At 38.6% G+C, this 27,913-nt stretch overlaps 1 protein-coding gene across 6 annotated transcripts in view; it reads left to right on the top strand.

The window, feature by feature from the left end:
- Window positions 1-27,913, top strand: part of ATRX (ATRX chromatin remodeler) — a 309,544-nt gene that overhangs the window by 4,771 nt on the left and 276,860 nt on the right. For 4 of the 6 annotated variants that reach the window (XM_035028789.1, XM_035028788.1, XM_035028784.1 and 1 more), the window contains exon 2: window positions 2,436-2,497. The exons of the other annotated variants lie outside the window; for them this stretch is intronic. In XM_035028789.1, the coding sequence (XP_034884680.1) occupies window positions 2,442-2,497 (56 nt within the window). In that variant the 5' untranslated portion in view covers window positions 2,436-2,441. The remainder of the gene's footprint in view (window positions 1-2,435; window positions 2,498-27,913) is intronic. 6 annotated transcript variants of the gene reach the window in all.

The raw sequence follows: 27,913 nt of genomic DNA, 5'->3' as shown, positions 1-27,913 counted from the left end.
GAGAGGGAGAGAGAGTTTCAAGCAGACTCCGTGCTGAGCACAGGGCCCAATGTGGGGCTCCATCTCACGACCCTGAGATCACAACCCGAGCTGAAACCAGGAGTCGGATGCTCAACCTACTGTGCCACTCAGGTGCCCCATTTCTCCCATTTCTGCCTTTTTTTTAAAGGTTTTATTTATTTATTTGTCAGAGAGACAGAGACAGAGAGAGCACAAGCAGGGGGAGCAGCAGGCAGAGGGAGAAGCAGGCTCCCCGCTGAGCATGGAGCCCTGTGCGGGGCTCGATCCCAGGACCCTGGGATCATGACCTGAGCCAAAGGCAGATGCTTAACCGACTGAGCCACACAGGCGTCCCGATTTCTGCCCTTTTATGTTTAGGGATGATACTTACGAAAAGACCTTTATTCTGGCCAATTGTGCTTTTTGCCCTGGGAAAAGGTTCTGTGAATTGTGTGCTATAGTCACTATTTTGAGATCCTGTTTCTTGAGACTTTGTCTTTCAGTTTTGGCTTGAAGTAGCCATTCTTGGTATCTATAGTCCAGCTTTCTTGTTGACTGTTATATACAATATTGTTTAAGAAATTATTGGTATGGCAGTGGTGTTCATGTGTTTATATCCTGCACTTCATATTTTAGGAGAATGCTTTATTAGTTGATCAAATACTTGAGTATCAACTAGGGGTCAGGCACTGTGCTATGGTATGCAAAGTTTAATACAAAATTCTCACCTCCCTAAGGCATTCTTAACCTAGTGAGGGAGATACTAAGTACATAAGCAGGTATGAAACAGTGCTAAAATAGAGGTATATTGGTTTTACTGGGTACCAGAAATGAAGGAAAGCCTAATTTGGGGGACGTCTAGGAAAGTTTTACAGAGGAGGTGGTATCTATATTGGGTCTTGAAGATGAGTTAGCAATTGAGGGCTGACTGTGAAAAAGGGCTGCCCATGCATCAGGATTAGTATGGCTAAAGATTAGTCTTATTTTCCGTATGGCAGAGGAAATTATAGACATGTACACAAATAATTTTGAAGCAGGATATAAAGTAGTAAATGCTGCAGTAGGTAAAAACTAAATTCAGAGTAGGAAGGTATTTCTGATGGGGTCCAGGGAAGGCCCTTGGAGGATAGGTACGGTTTTGACAAAGAAAACTGGAGGAGAGTCCAGATGTGAGATATAGTAGCTTGAGCAAAGGATTGTGGTATATATTAGTGTTTTCTCTTGGGAAGCAGGTCAACTTAGAATTTTTAACTCAGTTCCTGGACAAATATTGTATAACTATTGTGCAATTAGTATGTTTTTTTCCCCAGCTTTATTGATATATAGTTGACATACTACACTGTGTAAGTTTAAGATGTACAACGTGATGATTTGATATATGTATATATTTTGAAATGTTTACCATGATAAGGTTAGTTAACACATCCCTCACCTCACATAACCATTTTTTTGTTCTTATGGTGAGAACATTTTAAAATCTACTCTCTACCGACTTTCATGTAATAGAGTATAGTTAACTATAGTCACCATGCTATGTATTAGATGTCCAGAACTTATTCATCTTCTAGTGCAGTTTGTATGTTAACTTTTGTGGCTTGATGATCTTGAAAAAGCCATATGTGCCCTTTGTAAATGAGCCTGATAATTTCAGTTCAGAAGAACTGTCACAAATATTTTCCACTTTTCTTAAAGATTGTGTAGAATTTAATGCACGGATTTTGATTGACTATGATTGTTCAAAATCTATCCTTAGTTTTTATTTTGGTCATTTGAAGTGGTCAGTTGACTTTTGGATAATCACTGATTTATAAAGTCCAAAATCAAAGTAATTTATTTTCATGTAATACTAGATTTGTTATTTTGCTTATTTGAATTATCTTAACTGTTTTTTGATTTATATGATAGCATTCCAAACCTAGCTCTGCTATAATGCTTGTTTTGAATATGCATATTTGTCCCAACAAGATTGATACATCAGGGAACAATTTGAGCATAAGACAAAATTTGCATTTTCTTATGCAGGATTTTGTCTGCAAGGTCAGGGATCAGCAAATTATGACCACCAACCAGTGGCCTGTTTTTGTAAATAAAGTTCTGCTGGAACACACCCAAGCCCATTTGTCTGTATTGTCTGTGGCTGCTTTTGTACCACAATCTCAGAGTTGAGTAGTTGTAACAAAGACCTAACTGCCCACAAAGCCTAAAATATTTACTATCTGGTCCTTTATAGAAAGTTTTCCCTGGGTGAAAACAGGAAGCTACACCCAGCTGAACTAACTGCATTAAATCATGCATATACATGCACACACCTCACACCTCAAACATCTGTTGGCTAGCTCAGTGCACCCCTTGCGTTGTAAGCCACTCCCATCCACGTCTGTTGTTACAGTTTTCCATCCGATTTCAGATAACCCTCCTTCCATATCATTTCACAGTAATTCATGAGCTGCAGCCCTTCTGATGTACTTCCACAAGCAAACTTCAGGTCTTTTTCAAGGTAAAGTGCTGTATTTATTGTTGTGTTTGTGTATTTTTTAATCACCTCATGTATAAACTGTAAAATTGTGCTATCATTTTTATTAGGTTTCTGTCTTTTTAAAAAATGTGTCACTGATGAAGTTTTTTGAGTGTTGTAGTTCTAACCCCATTTTCCCTATGAATCCTTTGGTGTTCATTGCACAATTTTGCATAACCTGGTGATTTTTAGGAACTCATGTGATTTCAGAACTGACTGTAATTGTCATGCTGCAAAAAGTACTAATTCATTCACCAAATATTTCTTGGACTATGTGAAGATTAAATGAGTTAAAGGGCACAGATTAGTGTCTGGGACATACTAATTACTCAAATACTAGTTATTACTCATTACTATTGCCATGTGCCAAGAGCTGTTCAAAGTACTGCTTAGGTGAACAAGACAAATTAAAGCTTTGTCCCCATGGAGCTTATGTTATACTTCAAAAAAATCTGTATTAATACACATTTTGGCTAGTAACTTAGTCCTACTCCCATAAAAGACATTTGGTGTTTTTATAGATAACATTTTAAAAATACCCAGAGATCAAAGACATTTACTTAGAACAACTTTCTTGTCAGTGTCTCATTGATCTCATGCAGTATTTTATTGAATGATTTTTAAAGATGTTTTTAATAACTGTACCCTTGGGAGATGAATCTGATCTACCTTCAAGGAAATAAAGAATAATCATCTGCTTTTTACTATATTTCAAAATAAAAAGTTAAAAAATACAAATTCAGACTTAATTTGCAAAAATAGTATGCAGGTTGTCATAGGCCCTCCACCCAGATTCAGCAAATAGTAATTTTTTACATTTGCTTTATCATTCTGTCTGCATTATTTTTGAGCCATTTGAGAGTAAATTGCAGACATGATGCTCCTTTACCCCTGAATACTTCAATATGTATTTCCCCAAAATAGGAATATTCTCTTATGTAGCCTGAGTATAGTTAGCAAAATTAGAAATTAACATTGATACTATTTCTTTTTTTTAAGATTTTATTTGTTTATTTGAGAGAGAGAGGGAGGGAGAGAGCACAAGCAGGGGGAGCAGCAGAGGCAGAGGGAGAAGCAGACTCCCTGCAGAGCAGAGAGCCTGATGTGGGGCTCCATCCCAGGACCCTGGGATCATGACCTGAGCCGAAGGCAGCTGCTTAACCGACTGAGCCACCCAGGCGCCCCACTGTTTCTTTAATTAAAAGATTTTTTTAAAAGATTTTATTTATTTGAGAGAGAGAGTGCGTGCACACATGTACGCACGAGAGGGGGTCAGGGGCAGAGGGAGAGGGAGAAGCAGCCTCCCCATTGAGCAGGGAGCCTGAAGCGGGATCCCAGGACCCCGATATCATGACCTGAGCTGAAGGCAGATGCTTAACAGACTGAGCCACTCAGGCACCCTAAGATTTTATTTTATTTTTTATTTATTTGTTTGTTTGTTTGTTTGTTTGACAGAGACACAGTGAGAGAGGGAACACAAGCAGGGGGAGTGGGAGAGGGAGAAGCAGGCTTCCCGCTGAGCAGGGAGCCCAGTGGGGGGCTTGATCCCAGAACCCTGAGATCATGACCTGAGCCGAAGGCAGATGCTTAAGGACTGAGCCACCCAGGCGCCCCCTTAGGATTTTATTTTTAAGCAATCTCTACACTCAGTGTGGGGCTTTAACTCACAACCCTGAGATCAAGAGTCGCATGCTCCACTGACTGAGCCAGCCAGGCGCCCCCATACAATACTGTTCCTAATCTACAGACCTTATTCATGTTTTGCCAGTTGCTTCATAATGTCCTTTATAGTGAAAGAAAAAAAAATTTTTCTGGTCTAGCATCCAGTTTTGGAGCATGCATTGCAATTCATTGTCATGTCTCTTTAATCTTCTTTACTCTTGAGCACTGTACCGTGCTTTTTTTTCCCCCTTACATATTTTTGAAGAACAGGATAGTTAATTTGGGTTTGTCTGATATTTCCTTGTGATCACGTATTTTGCTAGAAATACTATGAAGTGATGTTGTGTCTTTCTCAGCACATTTTAATTTATTTTATTTTTAATTTTTATTTTTTTAAAGATTTTATTTATTTGACAGAGAGAGAGAGAGAGAGACAGCGAGAGAGGGAACACAAGCGAAGGGAGTGGGAAAGGGAGAAGCAGGCTTCCCCCTGAGCAGGGAGCCTGATGCGGGGCTCTTGATCCCAGGACCCCAGGATCATGACTGGAGCCAAAGGCAGATGCTTAATGACTGAGCCACCCAGGCGCCCCTTTCTCAGCACATTTTATCAGGAGGCATATGATATCTTTGCTTTTACTATATTTTAAAATGTATTTTCTTTTAATACTAAGATTATCAATCAGCTCATTCTCTGCCATTTAATTTAGGTATTTGAAGCTAGGTTTGGTTAATTTCTATAGAGTTGGGAAGAATTTGCCCACCTCTTATTGGTGGGTTTTTTTTTTTTTTTTTGCTTTTCCCCTTTTCCCCTTCTTCATATATGTATCCCCAACATTCAAAACCACAAAACACCCTATTTATGAATTTTCATAGTGTATTCTAAGTGTCTGCTAAAAGTAGAGAATCAAGAGTGAATGTTTCGGGGTGCCTGGGTGGCTCAGTCGTTAAGCATCTGCCTTCAGCTCAGGTCATAATCCCAGAGTCCTGGGATCGAGCCCCGCATTGGGCTACCTGCTCAGCTGGGAGCCTGCTTCTCCCTTTCCCACTCCCCCTGCTTGTGTTCCCTCTCTAGCTGTGTCTGTCAAATAAATAAAATCTTTAAAATATATATATATATATATAAATAAAAAAATAAATAGAAGCACTAAAAAAAAGAGTGAATGTTTCATGTTAAAGTGACTGCACCTGTTACTTGTTAAGTATATGAAATAATACATTTCTTTCAAAGGCTGACTATCATGCATCCAACACAGCTTACTGAATATCTCAGTTTAGACACCGAAGAGAAGATATTGGAGGGTACTAAATGACTTCAGGGTTGTTTTGTGGGGTTTTTTTCCCAGGGTTGTTTTTTTTAATACTCAACAAATCACTCTTCTTTTAAGGAATGCCTGAGCAGACATTATCTTCATTTTAATAAGCATTTATTATTCCTTTGTACAAGGCAATATGTTATTTCCCACATGGGAAAAAGATGAACCCTGACCAGTTTCCTCCTTTGAGGAGCTTACACTCCAGGAGAGAGTACTCTGAGTTTTAAACAAGGAACTCTAAGCAGAGTGTGTTGCTTATTATAAGAGAAGTAAAACAAAATTCAGAAGAGGGGAAGGGAACCTTCTTTGAGCTGAGTTGTGGTATGATTGGAAAGTCATGTGTGAATTATCTTGCAGAGAGCTTCGAATGCTATGCTTAGGAATTTCAGACTTTATAAACATAGGGAGCTTTTTTTTTAAAGATTTTATTTATTTATCTGACAGAGAGAGACACAGCGAGAGAGGGAACACAAGCAGGGGGAGTGGGAGAGGGAGGAGCAGGCTTCCCACTGAGCAGGGAGCCCGATGCGGGGCTCAATCCCAGGACCCTGGGATCATGACCTGAGCCTAAGGCAGGCGCTTAACGACTGAATGACTCAGGTGCCCCAGCATGGGGAGCCTTTGAATATTTTGAGCATGGGGTTACATTTGAGTTTACTCTATGCCAATCATTGGAAATACTGAGAAGATAGAACAGTCCTTTAGACAAGGAATATATTTAGGAGTATATAGACCTATATGTTCAATTCCCATTCCCCCTAAAAGTATAGTAGCAGATGCTAAGTACCAGCTGAGTACTAATGACATATATGGTATTAGAACACAGTAGTTTAGTACTTGAATCGGGTGGAATGAACTTGGATAAAAAATGGAATTTGAAGTCAGGAAAGGATGACTTTTGGGAACTTCTTCCTCCTTCATCCCCATTCCAGTAGATATTAAAAAAATTTAAATGACTTGTGTTCCTGAATATTGCCACCCACTTACTAGTGTATTCCATGATTTGTCTCTGACATCTGAATTCTAAACAATAACCTGATTATTCTGGATGGGAGCTAGGGTTACCTGCCTAACTTGAAGGATGAATTGTGGAAACAGGTGCTTTTTTTTGTCTCCAAAATCTAAATGTCTTAAATTTGTATTTATTTTTCTGCAGAGAAATAGAACCACAGTTCTCACCTAAAGACCCTTTTCTTATAACTCCTTAAAACAGGAATAAAACTTTTTGCTTTGCTTTCTTGCTGTTGCCACATTGTTTGCCTCTTGTCTCCATTTGCAGACTGTCTTTGGGTGGGGTGGGGTGTGGTGTATCATTGGAATGAGCTGTATTTACTAAAGCAGAAATCAATGTATGAGGTGAGATGAAACATTTCTTGAAGGTTTTAGTAATTAGGCCCACATGAACATGGTGACCTTTATTGCAATGTAATTTTTATTTAGAGTATTACACAGAGACCGCTATTTAAACATAATAAGGCAGAATGCTGACCTTATTCAAATATTGCTGCTTTATTACAAATTTGTAATTTCTTACCTCCATTAGAGCATGTATACTTTTATATTTAAAAAAATAGACTGGAATGTTTTTAGTCCTCCATTGTGTCTTTTTCTTTCTTTTCAAATTTTTATTTAAATTCTAGTTAACATACAGTATAGTATTGGTTTCAGGAAGTCTTCATTTTTTAAAAAATATTTATTTGAGAAAGAGAGAGAGAGAGCACAAGTAGGGGGAGGGATAGAGGGAGAGGGGGAGGGAGAAGCTGACTCCCTGCTGAGCATGGGCCCTGATGTGGGGTTTGATTCTAGGATCCTGCGATTGTGACCGAAGTCAAACACTTAACCGAATGAGCCACCCAGGTGCCCCCTTCATGGTTTCTTAAATGTTTTGGAAAGGTTGACATTTTTTTTTTAAAGATTTATTTGACAGAGATAGAACACAAGCAGGGGAAGTAGCAGATAGAGGCAGAGGGAGAAGCAGGTTCCTTGCTGAGTAGGGAACCTGATGCAGGGCTCCATCCCAGGACCCTGCAATCATGACCTGAGCTGAAGGTAGCTGCTTAACCGACTGAGCTACCCAGGCACCCGGGAAAGGTTGACATTTTCTTTTTTTTTTTTTTAAAGATTTTATTTATTTATTTGAGAGAGAGAGAATGAGAGAAAGAGAGCACAAGAGGGAAGAGGGCAGAGGGAGAAGCAGACCCCCTGCTGAGCAGGGAGCCCGATGTGGGACTTGATCCTGGGACTCCAGGATCATGACCTGAGCTGAAGGCAGTCGCTTAACCAACTGAGCCACCCAGGTGCCCAAGGTTGACATTTTCATACCAATTCTGAATAGTGTTTATTTGCCCAAGTAGGTACTGTTGGTACTGAGCCTAATTAAACCAGAAAAATTTAAGCTCTGCTCTTAAGTGCTTTTAGACTAAAAATAAATAACACAAGACAAGAAGATAATTAATAAATCACAGAGATATATTTCCCTGATAACAAATATGGCAGATACGGAGATAGCTTATACATGCATACCTATGAACTTTCGAAACAGATTTTAAGACATTTTTCTTGTGCTGGAAGGGAGAATGGTAATGGACAAATATTACTGTTACCAACCTTGTTGTTTGTATATTTCTTTTGTTATTTTTTAGTTGCAATAAAATATAAAATTTAGCATTTTAACCACTTTAAAGTGTATAATTCAGTGGCATTAAGTACATTAAATATATTCAGTGTTGTGCAACCATCATTGCTGTCAAATTCTGGAACATTTCCTTTACCTCCCAAAGAATCCCTGTATCTCCCAATATTCTGCATCATTGTGCATCCGTTACCTCTGTCCAACTCCAGAACTTTTTTGTCATCTCAAACTGAAACTGTACCCATTAAACAGTAAGTTTCATTCCCCTCTCCCCTAATCCCCTGGTAACTACCTTTTCACTTTCTGTCTCTGATTTTAACTATTCTAGATACTTCTTTATAAATGGAATTGCACAATATTTGTCCTTTTGTGTTTGGCTTATTTCATTATTTAGCATAATGTCCTCAAGGTTCACCCATTTTGTAGCATGTATCAGAATTTCATTACTTTTTTTTTTAAGATTTTATTTATTTATTTGACAGAGAGAGAGAGAGAGAGAGACAGTGAGAGAGGGAACACAAGCAGGGGAGTGGGAGAGGGAGAAGCAGGCCTCCTGCAGAGCAGGGAGCCTGACGCGGGGTTTGATCCCAGGACTCTGGGATCATGACCTGAGCCAAAGGCAGAGGCCCAGCGACTGAGCCACCCAGGCCCCCCTAGAATTTCATTCCTTTTTAAGGCTAAATAATATTCCATTCATTATGTATGTACCATACATATTTAGTTTATCCATTCATCTGTTGATGGACATTTGTGTTTTTATCTTGGCTGTTGTGCATAGTGCTTCTGTAAACATTGGTGAACAAATGTCTGTCCAAGTCTCTATTTTTAGTTCTTTTGGGTATGTACCTAGAAGTGGAATTCTAGCTTTAATTTTTTGATGAACCACTAAACTGTTTTCCATGGTGGCTGTGCTGTTTTACATTCCCACTTGCATTGTATAAGGGTAAGAATTTCTCTGCATTCTTGGTCAACAGTGCTTTTTGTTTTGTTTTGTCTTTTAGAAAAATGAGCTTATACAGTTTATTTTAGAATTAAATTAACTTAAAAAATTTAGTTGACTATGTCAATTATACTCAAAATATAAAACAAATGAATTGACAAGAAACTAAAATGAAATAAAGAGGATTAAGAGGTACAAACTTCCAGTTATAAAATAAATAAGTCATGGAGATGCACAGTACAGCATAGAGAATATAGTCAATAAGATTGTAATAATGTTTGGTACAGATAGTGACTACACTTATCATGGTGAGCACTGAGTAATGTGTAGAATTGTTGAGTATGTGTGTACCTGAAATTAAGATAACACTGTATATTATTTATACTTCAGTATTTTGTTTTTTTTTAATAATAGCTATACTAACAGGTGTGAAGTGTTACTGTAGTTTTTATTTGCATTTCCCTAATGACTTGTGATATAAAGCCTCTTTTCATGTGTTTATTGGCTGTTGGTATATCTTTGGAAAAATGTCTATTGAAGTCTTTTGCCCAATTTAAAATTTTTGTTGTTGTTGTTGTAGGAGTCATTTAAAAATTCTGGATATTGGGGTGCCTCAGTCAGTTAAGTGTCTAACTCTTGATCTTACCTCAGGTCTTGATCTCAGGATTGTGAGTTCAAGTCCCGGAAGGGGCTCCATGCTGCGTTTGGAACCTACTTAAAATAAATTCTGGTTATTAATCCCTTATCAAATACATGATTTGTGAATATCTTTCCCATTCTGTGGGTTGTCTTTTCACTCTTTTGGTAGTGTTCTTTGATGCATGAAAGTTTTCAGTTTGGATGAAGTCCCAAGTTATCTGTTTTTCTTTTGTTGTATGAGTGTTTGGTGCCATCCAAGAAATTATTGCCAAATCTAAAGTCATGAAGATTTATCCCTCTATTTTCTTCTTTTTCTTTTTAAAAGATTTTTTTTTTTAAGATTTTTTAATTTATTTGACAGAGAAAGACACAGCGAGAGAGGGAACACAAACGGGGAGTGGGAGAGGGAGAAGCAGACTCCCTGCCGAGCAGGGAGCCCGATGCGGGACTCGATCCAGGGACTCCAGGATCATGACCTGAGCTGAAGGCAGTCGCTTAACCAACTGAGCCACCCAGGCGCCCCTAAAAGATTTTTATTTGTCAGAGAGAGAGAGCACAAGCAGGGGGGAGCGGCGGGCAGAGGGAGAAGCAGGCTTCCCACTGAGCAAGGAGCCCGATGCGGGACTTGATCCCAGGACCCTGGGATCATAACCTGAGCTGAAGGCAGATGCTTAACTGAGTCACACAGGCATCCCTATTTTCTTCTAAGAATTTATAGTTTAGTTCATATGTAGGTCTTTGATCCAATTTGAATTAGTTTTTTAAAAAGATTTTAAAAATTTTATTTATGTATTTATGTATTTTAGAGAGGGAGCAGGGAGGGGCAGAGGTATAAGGAGAGAGAGAATCTTACACAGGCTCCACGCCCAGTGTGGAGCCCTTGCGTGGGGCTTGATCTCACAACCCTGAGATCATGACCTGAGCCAAAATCAAGAGTTGGATGTTTAATCGACCGAGCCACCCAGGTGCCCCAAGATTTTATTTTTAAGTAATTTCTACACCCATTGTGGGGCTTGAATTCACAACCCTGAGATCGAGTCACATGCTCTACTGACTGAGCCAGCCAGGCGCCCCTGGAATTAATTTTTGTATATGGTGTGAGATAGGGGTCCAGCTTCATTCTTTTGCATATGGATATCCAGTTCTCCTAGCACCATTTGCTGAAGAGACTGTTCTTTTTCCATTTAGTGGTCTTGGCGTCATTGTCTAATATCAGTTGACCATAGATGTATGGATATATTTGTTTTTTTTTGTTCTATTTGTCTAACCTTATGCCAGTAGCACACTGTTTGATTACTTGAGCTTTGTAGCAAGTTTTGAAATTGGGAAGTGAGAGTATTCCAACTTTGTCCTCTTTCAAGATTGGTTTAGCTATTTGGGGTTCCTTGAATTTGCATATGAATTTTAGGATTGACTTTTCAATTTTTGCAATAGTGGCTGGGGCAGTTTTAATAGAGATTACATTGAATCTGTATATTTTGGGGAGTATTGCTCTCAACAATATTAGATCTTTTGGAACATGAGATGTCACTCCATTTAATCGGAATTGTTTATTTTCTTTTTTTCATTTATTTTTTGTAGTAATCTTTACACCCTATGTGGGGCTTGAACTCATGAACCTGAAATCAAGAGTTGCAAGCTCTTCTGACTGAGCCAGCCAGGCTCCCCTTGAATTAATTTCTTTTAAGCAGTGTTTTGTAGTGTTCATTGTACAAGTTTTGAACCTCTTTGATTAAATTCATTCCTATATATTCTTTTTGATGCTTTTGTAAATGGAAGTGTTTTCTCAATATTCTCTTTGGATTGTTTATTGCTAGTGTATAGGAATATAACTACTCTCTGCTTGTTGATCTTATATCCTGCAACTGTGCTGAATTCATTTATTATCTCTACTTTTTTATGGATTGTTTAGGATTTTCTATATGTGAGATCATGTCCTCTACAAACTACTTTATCCTTTGCTGTTTGGATTGTTGTTTTCTTTTTAAATTTCTGTTGAATAGAAATGGCAAAAACAACCATACTTGTCTTGTTTCTGATCTTAGGTTGTAAGTTTTTAGTCTTTTCACTATTAAGTATGATGTTAGCTGTGAGTTTTTCATTAATACTCTTTATCCAATTGAGGAAGTTCCTTTCTCTTCCTAGTTCTCGGAGTGTTTTTATTGTGAAAGGGTGTTGAATTTTGTCAGATGATTTTTCTGTGTCAACTTAGATGATTATGTGATTTTCCCCCTTTTTCTATTTATGTGGTATTTTACATTGATTTATTTTTGCCACACTTTGCATTCCTGGGATAAATCCCACTTGGTCATGGTGTATAATTCTTTAATGTGTTACTGAATTCTACTTGCTAGCATTCTGTTTAGGATTTTGTATCAGTAGCTAGTATTTTTTTTTTTTTAAAGATTTTATTTATTTGACAGAGACACAGCGAGAGAGGGAACACAAGCAGGGGGAGTGGGGGAGGGAGAAGCAGGCTTCCTGCAGAGCAGGGAGCCCGATGTGGGGCTCGATCCCAGGACCCCAGGATCATGACCTGAGCTGAAGACAGACGCTTAACGACTGAGACACCCAGGCGCCCCAGTAGCTAGTATTTTGTTTAGGATTTTTGCGTCAGTATTCATAAGAGATATTGGCCTGTATTTTTCTTTTTTTGTGATGTCTTTGTGGTATCAGGGTAATGCTGGCCTTGTAGAATGAGTTAAATGTTCCCTTCTCTTCTGTTTTTGGGAAGAATTTGAGAGATGATAATTATTCATTAAATGTTTGGTAGAATTTACTGGTGAAGCCACTGATTCTGGGTTTTTCTTTTTTGGGATGTTTTTGATTATTTTTTTTATTTTTTTTTAAAGATTTTATTTATTTATTTGACAGAGAGAGACACAGCGAGAGAGGGAACATAAGCAGGGGGAGTGGGGGAGGGAGAAGCAGGCTTCCCGCCGAGCAGGGAGCCCGATGTGGGGCTTGATCCCAGGACCCTGGGATCATGACCTGAGCTGAAGGCAGACGCTTAACGACTGAGACACCCAGGCGCCCGGGATGTTTTTGATTATTAACTCAAGAGATTGAATAGTTACAAATCAAAAAAAGAAAAGAAAGAAAAAAGTGGCATTGGTATTTACCTAATGTGGTTGCTTTTACCATTGTTCTTTATTTTATAATACAGCTCCAGGTTACACTGTGGTGTTGTTTCATTTCAGCCTGATTGCTCCCTTTAGCATTTCTTGTAGGGCAAGTATACTAGCAGTGCATTTTCCTCAGCTTTTGATTTTTTAGCCTATTTATTCATTTTTCAGGGATACAGAATTCTTGTTTTTTTTTTTTTTTTTTTTGCAGCAGTTTAATACTCAATTTTTAAAAATGTATTTAAGAGAGAGAGCACAGGGGGAGGGGCAAAGGGAGAAGGGAGAGTCTTAAACAGACTCCACCAGGACTTGATCTCAGGGCCCTGAGATCATAACCTGAGCTGAAACCAAGAGTTAGATGCTTAACCAACTGCGCTACCCAGGCGCCCCTTTTTGCAACACTTTAAATATGTCATCTCACTTTATTGGTTTCCATGGTGTTAAACTGTTAATGAGGATCCATTGTACTTGTCAGTTGTACTCATTGATTTCTAGATTTTCTTTGGCTTTGACAGTTTAATTATATTTTGTCTCACTGTGGAACTCTGTTTATCCTTCTCAGAATTCATTGACCTTGGATATGTAGGTTCATGTATTTCATGAATTTGGGCTGCTTTGACTATTACTTAAATATTCTTACGGCTCCTTTTTCTTCTCTTCTGTGACTGTCATTATGCATGTGTTATGCTTGATAGTATCTCACAAGTTTCTGATGCTCTGTTCATTTTTCCTCATTCTGTTTTCTTTCTGCTTTTCATACTGGGTACTCTGAGTTGGTGCTAACTTTAAATTCACGTATTCTTTCTTATCCTTGGTCAGATCTGTTGAACCTTTGTCGTGAATTTTTCATGTCTGCTATTGTATTTTTCAACTCCAAAACTTTATTTGGTTCCTTTTTATAATTTGTGTATTTTTACTTCGGTAAGACATGCTGGTTTCTTTAGCTCTTTGTATTTAAAAGTTTATTTAAAGTCCTTGCCTATTAATTCCAACATCTGGGCCTCCTCAGGGACAGTTCTGTTAATTTCTTCTTTTTTCCCTGGGAATGGGCCATACGTTCTTATTTCTTGACATGCTTCTACGTTTTTGTTGAAAACAGATAATTTGAATATTGTAATATGGCAATTCTGGAAAACATTTTTCCCCCTCCCCAGGGTTTGTTGTTGCTTCTTGTTGTGGTTTTTGCTTAGTGAACTTTTTTTTTTAAGATTTTATTTATTTATTTGAGAGAGACAGAGAGAGCACAAGCAGTGGGGAAGGGAAGAGGGAGACAGAAGCAGGCTCCTGGCTGAGCAGGGAGCCCCATGTGGGGTTTGATGCCAGGACTCTGGGATCATGACCTGAGCTGAAGACAGGCGTTTAACCGACTGAGCCACCCAGGCGCTCCTGCTTAGTGAACTTTCTTACCTATTTTCACAAAGGCTATATTAGTTATGTCTGGATACTGAAGTGTTTGTTCTGGTAGCTTATTGGTTAGTTAGTGGTTTGACAAAACTTTCCTTAAATACATACAAGCAAAAAAAAAAAAAAAAAAGTTCAAAAACAAACAAAAACCCAAACCAAACCAAACCAACTCTCTCTCTTTGCAGATTGGCTCAGTGTTGGGGGTACTTCTCAGTGCTTTGCCAGTCCATTTAAAACTCTTTTGTGACTCTCACTTCCTGATTGGGTGGAGGCTAAAGGTCAGCTAAAGGTGAAAGTTTATGGTCTATTGTCTTTTCTGAGCATGTGTACAGTCTTGGGCATAGGTGTGGCCTTCCAAATTCCTTGGTATGTGCTGGAGCTTTTTGGAGCTCTTATTTTTTCCTGTATCTCTATCTGGCTTCTTTCTTCCCATCCTTTTATGTCTGTCAAGTGCCTGGCCCACTTGTTACCCCTTGCCCTGGTGGCTGTGGATAGTATATTTGCCTTTAAAAACTTTGGACAAATCCTGTTTGTTTTGGGAACTTGCTCCTCCTGAGAAAATTCTGAGGTGGGTGCAAGAAAGACAACCCTCATCCCAGTCTGTTAGATAATGGCCAAACAGGTCAAAACACACAACCACAATTTTTTAAGAATAGGATCCACATCACTACCTTTGGCATCTGCAAGTTCACTGGGAATGTGGACCACTATCTTCATGGCTGCCATCTAACTGGGAGTGGGACATGGTAGGTGCATAAAGTTAAAACACCACAGTGCTCTCATACTGATGTTCAGCAACTTTTTCTATTAACTGTTCCCTGTTAGTTGTAGGTTTTTTATTAGATTCTAGATTTCCAAAAATGTTGATTCAGAAATTTTTTACTAGTGTAATTGTTGCCTTAGTGGAGGGACAGAATTTTGGAATTACTTGCTCCACCATTGTATATGATGTCATTCCTGGTGTGTTTGTTGTAATCCCTATGCCAGTGCCACATATTCTTAATAACTATAGCTTTTTATGAAATCTGCTAGGGCATGAATGCCCACATTGCTCTTCTTTGTACTGTCTTGGCAATTCTTGAGCTTGTACTGTTCCATATTATATATCCCTTCTTATGTTTCCAAATTCTTTGATTAGTGTTTTATTCTATTTTCGTAAACATTTTTAAGGTCTAACATGAGCCAGGGATTGTTTTAGGTCAGGGCTTTTCAGTCTTGGCATTATAGACATTTGGTCCAGATAATTCTTTGCTGTGGGAGGCTGTTCTGTGTATGCATTGTATCCCCGGCCTCTGCGCAGTAGATAATAGTAACAACCCCCACCACCACCAGTTTTGACAACTGAAAATGTTTAAAGACACTGTCAGATGGTCCCTGTGGGTGGTGAGGGTGTGGGAGTGGCGCAGTCCTCCTGTTTGATAACCACAGTTCTAGATGATTGGAATTCATAGATAATTAATATTGAGCTAAGTGGAGGAATAAATGACTGAAATACACTGTGATGTGGTTAAGTACAGTTACAAAGATATGAACCAAGAAATGTGGAAGAACAGCAAAAAATTCCTTTGGAGAGTTAATGGCAATATTTTCCAAAGAGAGGGATGGCAGTTTTGAGTTGGGACTTAAGGCAAGGTGGTAGTGTTGACAAGGAGGGGAGATGTTCTAGGTGGTGCAAAGGTCATGTCTAGGGACTTGATAGAGGGGCCCTTTTGTGCCTTGAGAACAGTGAGACATTGTGATTGGAGAGGATATGGGAGGTAGAGGTGAAAAAAGGAAGGTTATTTGGGTTAGATTTGAAAAGGCTTTCTATGCTAGTTCTTCATTTTATGCCTTTTTATATCCTAGAAAATCAAATAATATGTCTTTAGAGTAATACAAACTTCTTTTCATGAACAATGATAAAGTGAAATGATTAAAATTACATGGTAAATATTACACTCAAGAAAATAGCTCTAGTCTGTGAAGTATGAAAATAGGAAGGGGTGGAGATTTATATAAAACTAAAACTAGATGTCCAATATTACTCTTAAATCATACCATCCTTCGTGTGGACTGTTTTCATCCTGTATTTGTCAAATTCTTAAATGTTATCATCCTCGATGATGATTCTTGGTATTTAAATAGAGGATTGAAGTGGCCAGATATACAAAGTTGTATGTTTTTGTCTAGCAAATTATCAGTGATATATTTTAAACTGTTCTGTTTTCTCAGATTAGACATGGAGTCAGATTAAGTGAAACTGGTCTCCTATAATAGTTCCATGTCCTTAGAAAAGGAAGATACTTGAAGAGTTAAAATGCTACAAAATTTTTTGTAACTTTTATCTTGATATTATTTCAAATTTAAGAAGTGTTATGAGTACGGGCGCCTGGGTGGCTCAGTCCTTGAGCATCTGCCTTCGGCTGGGGTCATGGTCCCGGGGTCCTGGGATTGAGTCCCACGTCGGGCTCCCTGCTCAGTGGGGAGCCTGCTTCTCCCTCTCCCACTCCCCCTGCTTGTGTTCCTTCTCTCTCTGTCAAATAAATAAAATCTTTAAAAGAAAAAAAAAAAAGAAGTGTTATGAGTACAAAACTCCTGTTTACCCTTTTTCTAGAGTCACTATTGTTAACATTTTGTTTCAACTACATTATCATTTGTATATTCTCTGGTTATATTCTTTAACTTGGAAGTTCTACCTCTCATTGTCTTCTTGACCTTGACAGGTGTTTTAAGTTTTAAATTCCAGTTAGTTAACATAAGTGTAATATTAGTTTCAGGTGTATAATATATAGTGATTAAACACTTCTGTACAACACCCAGTGCTTATCACAAGTACACTTCTTAATCCCTATTAACTATTTTATTTTTTAAAGATTTATTTATTTATTTTAGAGAGAGACAGAGAGAGAGAGAGAGCGCACGAGTGGGAGGGGGAGAGGGAGAGAGAATCTCAAGCAGACTGTGCTGAGCACTGAGCCTGATGTGGGGCTCATCTCATGACCTTGAGATCACGACTCACGCTGAAACCAAGAGTTGAAAAAAAAGAAAACAACAAAAATGAAACCAAGAATTCGATGCTCAACCAGCTGTACCACCCAGGCGCCCCTCCCTATCAGCTCCTTAACCCATAGCCCCACACACCTCCTCTGGTAATCATCAGTTTGTTCTCTGTAGTTGAGTTTGTTTCTTGGTTTGCTTCTCTCTCCGCCCCCCCCCCCATGCTTGTTTGTTTTGTTTCTTAAATTCCACATATGAGTGAAATTGTACGGTGTTTTTCTTCTAACCTTGATTTTTTTTTTTTTTTTTTTTGAGGGAGGGAGGGACAGAGAGAATCTCCAGCAGGCTCCATGCCCAGCAAGGAGCCCAGCATGGGGCTTGATCTCACAACCCTGAGATCATGACCTGAGCCGAAATCAAGAGTCAGACACTTAACCAACTGAACCACCCAGGCACCCTTGACTTTTTTGAAGAGTACAGTCTAGTTCTTTTTTTAGAATACCCCTCGCCCGCATCGGGCTCCCTGCCCGGCGGGAAGCCTGCTTCTCCCTCTCCCACTCCCCCTGCTTGTGTTCCCTCTCTAGCTGTCTCTCTCTCTCTGTTAAATAAATAAATAAATCTTTAAAAAAAAAATAGAATACTCCTCAATTTGGGTTTGTATGATGCTTCTTTATGATTAGATTATGGATTTTGGGCAGAAAAACAACAGGAGTGATGGTGTGTTCTTTTTAAGTGCCTCTTAGCAGGAGACACATGATGTCATTTGGTCCCATTACTGGTGATAATAATTTTGGTCACTTGGTTAAAGTGGTATCCACCAGATTTTTCTTTCTCTCTTTTTTTAAAGATTTTATTTATTTATTTGACAGAGAGAGAGAGACCGCGAGAGAGGGAACACAAGCAAGGGGAGTGTGAGAGGGAGAAGCAGGCTTCCCGCTGAGCCGGGAGCCCTATGCGGGGCCCATCATGACCTGAGCCGAAGGCAGACGCTTAATGACTGAGCCACCTAGGCGCCCCCCACCAGATTTTTCTATGTGAAGTTAATTTTTTTTCCATTTTTAACAAATGATTCTTGGGGAGATACCTTGTAAATATCTTGTTCTTCAGTAAACTTTCACTTACTAATTTTAGCATTCATTTATTACTGTGATTTTTTTTTAAAAATTGGTGATTGATTTCATTTCTTCAACATTTATTAGTTTGCATTTACAAAGCTGTGTTTGAGGAATAATATTTTTTAAAGTTATCATGGAGAAATAATGGTGTAAGACAGTAATAGGTCTCAAATTTGAAAATAAACAGCTATAATGAAATGAATGAGAAGTAATAAAATATAATAGAGAATAAAAAACCACCATATGGACAGGACCATGGAAATTGTGTTAAAGCCTATCAGTCCCAGATTTGTTCTGTTTGTTGTAATCCATTGAGGAACAGTTTGCAGAAAAATAATCCATGTGTGACAATTTGCTGTTTTCTCCATTTTTGTCCTTTGGTTCCCTACCTCTCTCTCTCTTTGGGGTAAAAATTATGGATTGTGATGGAAGTTCATAGGGGAAAGAAAAAGAGCCCAAAACTCTGAGCCTTTAATGCATTTTTATATTTACCATATAATCTTTAAAAAATATAGACACATTAAATATGGAAGACTCTTTGAATCGTATTACTTTAAACCAAGATTTCTGAATAGAATCACTGTTGACATTTTGGACTAGATAATTATTTGTTGTGAGGGGATTCTTGTGTGTATCATAAGATGTTTAGCAGTATCCTTTGTCCTTTATCCACTAGAAGCCAGCGATAATCCCATACAACCAAAATTGTTTCCAGACATTGTCATATGTACCCAGGGGCAAAACTGCCCCCATTGGGAACTGCTGCCTTACAGCCAGTGGTTTGTCTCATCTCCCCCACAAAGGTTCTTTTAATTCCTTGTACATGTGCATATATAATGTTCACATAGTTATAAATAGTTGTGATTAAATTTGGGAATCAGTTTTTTACTTAAAATCCTTTTTTGTAGTTATTTTTTCTTTTTATTATAGTATACAGAATAAAATTTACCATTTAATCATTTTTAGATCTACAATTCATAAAATTTACCATTTAACCATTTTTAAATGTACAGTTTTATGGCATTAAGTATATTAACTGTGTTGTGTAACTTTTACCACAATCAATTTGCAGAACTTTAAAAAAAATTTTTTTTTATTTTTGTGTATTTTTTAAATTTTATTTTATTATGTTAATCACCATACATTACATCATTAGTTTTTTTTAAAATTTTTATTGTTATGTTAATCCCCATACATTACATCATTAGTTTTTTTTTAATTTTTAATTTTTTTTAAATTTTTTTATTTTTTTAGATTTTATTTATTTATTCATGAGAGACAGAGAGAGAGAGAGAGAGGCAGAGGGAGAAGCAGGCTCCCAAGGAGCAGGGAGCCCGATGCGGGACTCGATCCCAGGACGCTGGGATCATGACCTGAGCCGAAGGCAGACGCTTAACCATCTGAGCCACCCAGGCGCCCTTACATCATTAGTTTTTGATGTAGTGTTCACGATTCATTGTTTGCACATAACACCCAGTGCTCCATTCAATACGTGCCCTCTTTAATACCCATCACCAGGCTAACCCCTCCCCCCACCCCAATTTGCAGAACTTTTTTTTTTTTTTTAAGATTTTATTTATTTATTTGACAGAGAGATAGCGAGAGCAGGAACACAAGCAGGGGGAGCGGGAGAGATAGAAGCAGGCTTCCCGCCGAGCAAGGAGCCCGATGTGGGGCTCGATCCCAGGACCCTGGGATCATGACCTGAGCCGAAGGCAGATGCTTAACGACTGAGCCACCCAGGCGCCCCTTGCAGAACTTTTTGATCATCCCAAAGAAAAACTGTTTACCCATTAAACAGTAATTCCCCATTCCTTCCTCCCCCAGTTCCCTGGTAATTTCTATTTTGCTTTCTGTTTCTTTCATAGTTAATTTTTTAAAAAATTTTAAAAAAAGATTTATTTGTTTATGTATTTGAGAGCGAGAGTGTGCGCATGCCTGAGGAAGGGAATGGCAGAGGGGGAGGGAGAGGGACAAGTAGACTGAGTGCTGACACCGATGTGGGGCTTGATCTCATGACACTGAGATCATGACCTGAGCCAAAATCAAGAGTTGGATGCTCAACTGACTGAGCCACCCAGGTTGCCCCTCTTTCATAGTTATTTTTAATCCATTTAGTTGCATCTCCTCTTACTGATTAAAATTCTAAAATTCTAATTTTTATGTGACAACAACTTTATACTTAAAATGCTTTTTAAAAGATCACCTTAGATTATATTCCTAAGAGAGGGATTAGTGAGTATAATGTTATGAATATTTATGATTCTTTGATCATTTACCAGTTGCTTTCTAAAGGGTTTGCAATTATTTACACTGTTAACAGAATGTGTGATTACCCATTTCACTGTACCTTGGACAGTGGACATTATTGCTATTTCAGTTATAGGGTATAAAGTGGTACTTTGCTATAAAGAGGTTAAAGGTAGTTTAACACGTTTTACTGATTACATCTTTTTTTTAAAGATTTTATTTATTTAGGGCGCCTGGGTGGCTCAGTTGGCTAAGCAACTGCCTTCGGCTCAGGTCATGATCCTGGAGTCCTGGGATCGAGTCCCGCATCGGGCTCCCTGCTCGGCAGGGAGTCTGCTTCTCCCTCTGACCCTCCTCCCTCTCATGCTCTCTGTCTCTCATTCTCTCTCTCTCTCAAATAAATAAATAAAATCTTAAAAAAAAAAAAGATTTTATTTATTTATTTGGCAGAGAGAGACACAGGGGAAAGAGGGAACACAAGCAGAGGGAGTGGTAGAGGGAGAAGCAGGCTTCCCGCTGAGCAGGTAGCCCAATGTGGGGCTCGATCCCAGGACCCTGGGATCATGACCTGAGCTGAAGGCAGATGTTTAACCGACTGAGGCACCCAGGCGTCCCCAATGACAAGATTTTTAAAATATGTTTAATAGAATACAGATTTTTTTTTTTTTTTTTTGAGAGAGAGCATGAGTGGGGAGGAGCAGAAGGGAGAGGGAGAGAGAGAATCTTAAGCAGGCTCCATGCCCAGGGTGGAGCCTGATGTGGGGCTCAATCTTAAACAACCTGAGATCAAGAGCTGAGCTGAAATCAAGAGTCGGACACTTAACCGACTGAGTCACCCAGGCACCCCCAGATGCTAGTCTTTTATATTTGCTGGAAGTGTTTTTCCTGGTTTTCCTTTATTTAAATTGTTACGGTCACACCTGGGTGGTTCAGTTGGTTGGGCTTCTGCCTTTGGCTCAGGTCATGGTCCCGGCCTGTGTCAGGTTCCCTGCTCAGCAAGGAGCCTGCTTCTCCCTCTCCTCCCCGCTGGTGCTCTCTCTGCTATCTCTGTCTCTCTCAAATAAATAAGATCTTTAAAAAAATAAATTGTTATGGTCTTGAAACTTAAATATAACTTTCTTGGCTTAGGTTTTCCAACATAAAAGAAAGATTGTAGTGGGAAGAGATAATAGCATTCAGTGAAAACCAGAAGTAATATTTATGTCACTGTAAATGTTCTTTTTAAATAGTCATAGTTGTAATCTAAGAATATACTATTTATACTGTTCAGCTTAATCTTTAATATTTGAGATTTTTCTCACTTGTTTTATTTCTGGTGTTATATTTAATTTGCTATTCCTTTCTCTAAAACATAGCTCTGAAAAAATCTTTAAAGATTTTATTTTATAGAGAGAGTGTGAGCAGGGTAGGAGCAGAGGGAGAGAGAGAGAATGTCAAGCAAACTCCTTTCTGACTGCAGAATTCAACGTGGGGTTTGATCCCACTATCCTGAGATCATGACCTGAGTCGAAACCAAGAGTCGGATGCTTAACCGACTGAGCCACCCAGGGGCCCCTGAAAATTTTTATGTAATAATGATTTCAGAAGTGAGGTTGTCATGGTTTTGAGTGCTATTATGATAATGGTATATATAGTGTTTTGCCTTCTAAGAAATGGCTAGGACTATATCTATAGGTAAACAAGAGATAGGAGTTAAAATAAACGTATCTCAGTTTTTCAGGAAAATTGCTGAAGAACAATTTTTTCTATTTGTGGATACTATTTATATTTAATGATATCCTTCTAAGGAAGCATGGATATGGTTCATATTTCCTTAGTTTTGAGTAGTGTGGCCTAGGCGTGATCAATTTTAAAAATGAGTTCAAAACATTTCCTTTTATTCATAAGTTTGTTTTATTAAAGTTATTGTTAAAACTAACATTTATTTGTATAATGATAGATAATAAATCTTTGTTATTTGTGTGTGTTTTTCTAAAAATTAGGAAACATGCCAGAGGGAGGAAGTTCTGTCCTTACTTTTACGCTAGATCTTTGTGAGGATTGTTCAGTTTCCTGGTTTTGACAGGATGCTAAGTTAACAAAGATAAACAGCAGGATGATTGGCACAGTAGATTTATTATATGACATACCTCCCATTTAGTGATGATAGCTAGCTTGATTTCTGTTTATACTTAAATAGTTTGTAAGGGAATGAAATGACTTTGAACCTTTGGGTAGTGTAAAATAAGTCAAGGTATTTTCACGTCATGGAACATAGTGTTACTAATAGAATGAAATATTGAGAAAGCACTGGACTAAGACCATGCTTTCTGTAACTTTTAGTTCTGGGTCTTCTGATAACTTTATGACCCTGGGTTTCAATTTTTTCCTTTTTATCTAGTCCAGTCCCTCATTTTAAAATGTTTTTAGCTCTAAAATTCTATCCCTGTGTTGGGTTATATAACAATCCTACGAGATAACCTAGATTAAGAGAGGAAGGGGCGCCTGGGTGGCTTAGTTGGTTAAGCGACTGCCTTTGGCTCGGGTCATGATCCCAGGGTCCTGGGATCGAGTCCCACATCGGGCTCCCGGCTCGGCGGGGAGCCTGCTTCTCCCTCTGACCCTATCCCCTCTCATGCTGTTTCTCTCTCTCTCTCTCTCTCTCTCAAATAAATAAATAAATAAAATCTTTAAAAAAAAAAAAAGAGGAAGGCAGTAGCATTTCAGAAATATGGTTTGGGGTTGAGTCTCAAGTGAGCTAGAGTTTTCCTTAAGTCTGAGGAGGGTATGAATTAAAATGGAGGGATGTTGTGATCTTTACATTGCAGAGGGAGAGGGAATTGCTGGTTGGTTATTATTTCCAGGAGTGGACATGGAGCGGATTTACTCTTTTTTTTTCTTTCTTTTGTAAAGTAATCTCTTTGCCCAGCATGGACCTCAAACTCATGACCTCAAGATCAAGAGTTGCATGCTCTACTGACTGAGCCAGCTAGGCACCTCTCAGCTGATTTATTTATTTATTTTTTAAGTAGGCTCCACAGCGTGGAGCCAAATGCAGGGCTTGAACTCATGACCCTGAGATCAAGACCTGAGCTGAGAGCTGAGATCAAGAGTCGGATGCTCAACCGACTGAGCCACCCAGGTGCCCTGCTGATTGACTCTTAAAATCAAAGATGAGGATGGATTGGTGATCCCTTTTGGCAAATTTAATAACTGGAAGGTATTTTAATAGTCATCTAGTAAAAATCTAGTTAGTTCTAGAACTATGACGAAGATTATTTCACTTCCAGTTCAGGGTTCTTGGTGTAATACTATATTTTTAATAGTCCATTAGGATGTTTCTATGTATTTTCTAACAATAAAGTAAGAATATTTTTATATGATGTGTGTCAGATCTCTGTTCAAGAAAATAAAGGACACTTGCTATGTTTTAAAGTGATTTTTACATTTTTTAATCACTGCCACAGTCTCAAGGAAGTAAATTAGCCACAATTCTCTTGTGACACTGAATTATTTGGAATATTCTTGATTTCCTGTATACTAGTTCACATGCTTCAGGTTGGTTCCTTAATATTTAAATTAAGATGAGGTAATTATTATTATTATTTTTTTAAAGATTTTATTTATTTATTTGAGACAGAGAGAATGAGAGAGATAGAGCACACGAGAGGGGGGTGGGTCAGAGGGAGAAGCAGGCTCCCTGCCGAGCAGGGAGCCCGATGCGGGACTGGATCCAGGGACTCCAGGATCATGACCTGAGCCGAAAGCAGTTGCTTAACCAACTGAGCCACCCAGGCGCCCATAAGATGAGGTAATTATTAACCGAAATCACTACAAAAAGCCCTCAGAAGGGCTAAGGGAGCTTTCCAAGAATGTGCAGTTAGTTAAATAGTTTTGATCAGAAAAGGTTTTTTTTTTTTTGTAAGATTTTATTTATTTGACAGAGAGCGAGAGGTTTGACAGAGAGAGAGCACAAGCAGGGGGAACAGTAGGCTGAGGGAGAGGGAGAAGCAGACTCCCTGCTTAGTAGAGAGCGCAACTTGGGGCTCAATCCCAGGACCCTGGGATCATGACCTGAGTTGGAGCAGATAAGATGCTTAAACGACTGAGCCACCCAGGCAGCCCGAAAAGTTTCTTTCTTTTTTTCTTTTTTGATTTTTTTTTTAAGATTTTATTTATTTATTTGATAGAGACACAGTGAGAGCGGAAACACAAGCAGGGGGAGTGGGAGAGGGAGCCTGCTGCGGGGCTCGATCCCAGGACCCTGGGACCCTGACCTGAGCCGAAGGCAGGCGCTTAACGACTGAGCCACCCAGGCGCCCCACTTTGAGTTTTTAAAAGATTTTATTTATTTGTCAGAGAGAGAGCACAGCAGGGGGAGAGGCAGGCAGAGGGAGAAGCAAGCTCCCCACTGAGCAAGGAGCCTGATGCAGGATTCGATCCCAGGACTCTGGGATCAAGACCTGAGCCAAAGGCACATGCTTAACTGACTGAGCCACCTAGGTGTCCTGAAAAGTTTCTTTTTCTAATCGCAAAGTAGTTTGTTGCAATGTGTAGTTTCTCCTTTGGATTTGCATAGTCCATAGTTTTGACCCTTTTTAAAGTTCAATAACCAGTTTAACAGTAAGACCTTTAGAGGTCAGAGAAGATTCCATTTGCTAGGAATAGTCCTGATGCCTTCTGGAGTATGAGGAAAAAGTGAGAAGAGTAAACCTCTGGTCTTTCATAAAATTTCAATAATTTTTACTTACCTTTCTTTTGTGAAACATTCCTTATTTGACTTTTCCATCATGTGTCTTCTATGTGTCAGAACTTGGGTCTCCTTCTCTTTATTACCTGTGTGATTTTATTACAGTGAAAAATGTGGAATAAGTTAGAAGTTGGCCATAAAACAGTTCACTTCTGTTACCTTCTTTGATCAGAGTGGGCAAAAGTCCAGAAGTTTGGATCAGATTTATGGAATTCAAGTCACGTCTTGGTAACTCTTAATACTTTCCTAAATGCAGGGAATATGGGAATTTGGAGGTACCCTTCAGATTTAGAAATGTCCATAAAATCCAGGATCAGTACCTTTTTACAAGATTATGGTTTAAGGTTGAGCCAGGATTAGTTATATCTTTAATATTATAAAAAATTGAGAGAAGATGGTGGAGGACTAGGAGGACCCTAGGCTTGTCTCATCCCATGTACACAACTAGATAACCATTAAATCATTCTAAATAACCCAGAAATCAACCTGAAGACTGACATAACAAACTCCACAACTAAAGGGAGAGAAGAAGTCACATTGAAGAAGGTAGAAAGTACGGAGACATGGTTTGGGGGGAGACATGGTTTGGGGGAGAAATGGATCGTGGTTTCTGCAAAGGGGAGGGAGCTGTGGTCACAGAGAAAGGCAAGACAGAGAGGAGGGCACAGAGGCACTCACAAGGAGAGTGCGTGCGTGTGTACACACGCACACATACACTTACACACATACACACACACAATGGAATATTACTCAGCCATAAAAAAGAGTAAAATTTTGCCTTTTGCAACAGTGGGGATGGAGAAGACAGTATTTCTGTAAGCAAAAAAGAGAAAGACAAATACCATATAATTTCACTCATATGTGGAATTTAAGAAACAAATGATCATAGAATTAAAATAAAAAACCACCAAGAATCAGACTCTTACCTACAAAGAACAAACTGATGCTTACTAGAGAGCAGGTGGGTGGGGGATGGGTGAAGTAGGTGATGTACATTAAAGAGTGCACTTACTGCGATGAGCACCAGGTGTTGTATCACTAAATTGTACACCTGAAACTAATACTACATTATATGTTAAGTAACTAGAATTTATATAAAAACATAAATTTAGTCTTCCATACAATAATATGATGTCTGGAATTTGTTTTAAAATAATTCAGTGAGGACATTCTATTTTTTTCTTCATACTTTTCTTTATATTGCACTTTCTATACTGAATTTATTAAGAAGGAGGATGTGGAGAAGAGTCCTTAGCAACAATAAGCTAAAAGTTCCATACCTAGAGTATTATAGAGAAGAGATGTGAGTAAATGAGCTGTAATTCTTTTCTTTTCTTTTTTTTTTTTTTTAAAGATTTTATTTATTTATTTCACAGAGAGATAGCGAGAGAAGGAACACAAGCAGGGGCAGTGGGAGAGGGATAAGCAGGCTTCCTGCCGAGCAGGGAGCCTGATGTGGGGCTCGATCCCAGGACCCTGGGATCATGACCTGAGCCAAAGGCAGACGCCCAACAACTGAGCCACCCAGGCGCCCTGGGCTGTAATTATTTTCATTTTAAAAGAGAAGTTAATACTTTTTTCTGTTAAATATCGGGCTTTCTTTAAGATACAAATGGAACCAAACTATAGTATAGTGTGCCCATTATTTGGCCAGTATTAGAGGAATGTTTCAAAGAATGTCTCAAATTATTTAGTGATTCTCATTTAACTTCATTAAGAGCTCTATTTGCATTTGATGTTTTCTAGTCTTGGGAAAAGGAAATAGTGGAAAATGGATTCATCCCCAATCCTTTGGAATAAAATTCAGGCAGTTTGAGCTTAACTTGCTTTTACTTTGTTTTGAAGGCTTTTTTAAATTTTTTATTTTAAGTATAGTCTACCCTCCAACGTTGGGTTCAAACTCACAACCCCAAGATCAGGAGTTGCATGCTCTCCCAACTGAGTCAGCCAGATGGCCCAAGCTCAGTTTGCTTTTAGTCTGAACTTACTTTCATTTGGAATTATATGATATAGTGATAGATTTGGGTTCAAATTCAGTTCTCTTGCTTTGTAACCTTTGGAAAGTTCCCCAATATCTGAGTTGTTTTTCATCTATGCAATAGAGACAGTACTTAAATGAAAATTTTTATGAGATGTCTAGCATAGTGTAAGCCCTTAACAAAACCGAGTTGCTTTCCCTCCTCCCTGTTTTTCAAAGTGGATGCATTTAATAGCTGGAGACAAAATTTCATGAAAGAGCTATGAATAGCTCTGATGTACATAACAAAAAATACAGAAGTTACCATATAAGTTGATTCTGATTTTTCATACCCCCCCCCAGGTGTATCTATCTCCTGGAACATTCTTTTTTTTTTAACCTTTTTTTTTAAAATTTTTTATTCTTATGTTAATCCCCATACATTACATCATTAGTTTTAGATGTAGTATTCCATGATTCATTGTTTGTGCATAACACCCAGTGCTCCATGCAGAATGTGCCCTCCTCAATACCCATCACCAGGCTAACTCATCCTCCCACCCCCCTCCCCTCTAGAACCCTCAGTTTGTTTTTCAGAGTCCATCGTCTCTCATGGTTCGTCTACCCCTCCGATTTCCCCCCCTTCATTCTTCCCC

This window comes from Mirounga leonina, unplaced genomic scaffold (genome assembly GCF_011800145.1).
Source record: "Mirounga leonina isolate KUSES-001 unplaced genomic scaffold, KU_Mleo_1.0 Mir_204, whole genome shotgun sequence".
NCBI classification, from domain to species: Eukaryota; Metazoa; Chordata; class Mammalia; order Carnivora; family Phocidae; genus Mirounga; species Mirounga leonina.
Note: the sequence above shows the minus strand (reverse complement) of the source record. Positions and strands in the feature narration are given on the sequence as shown.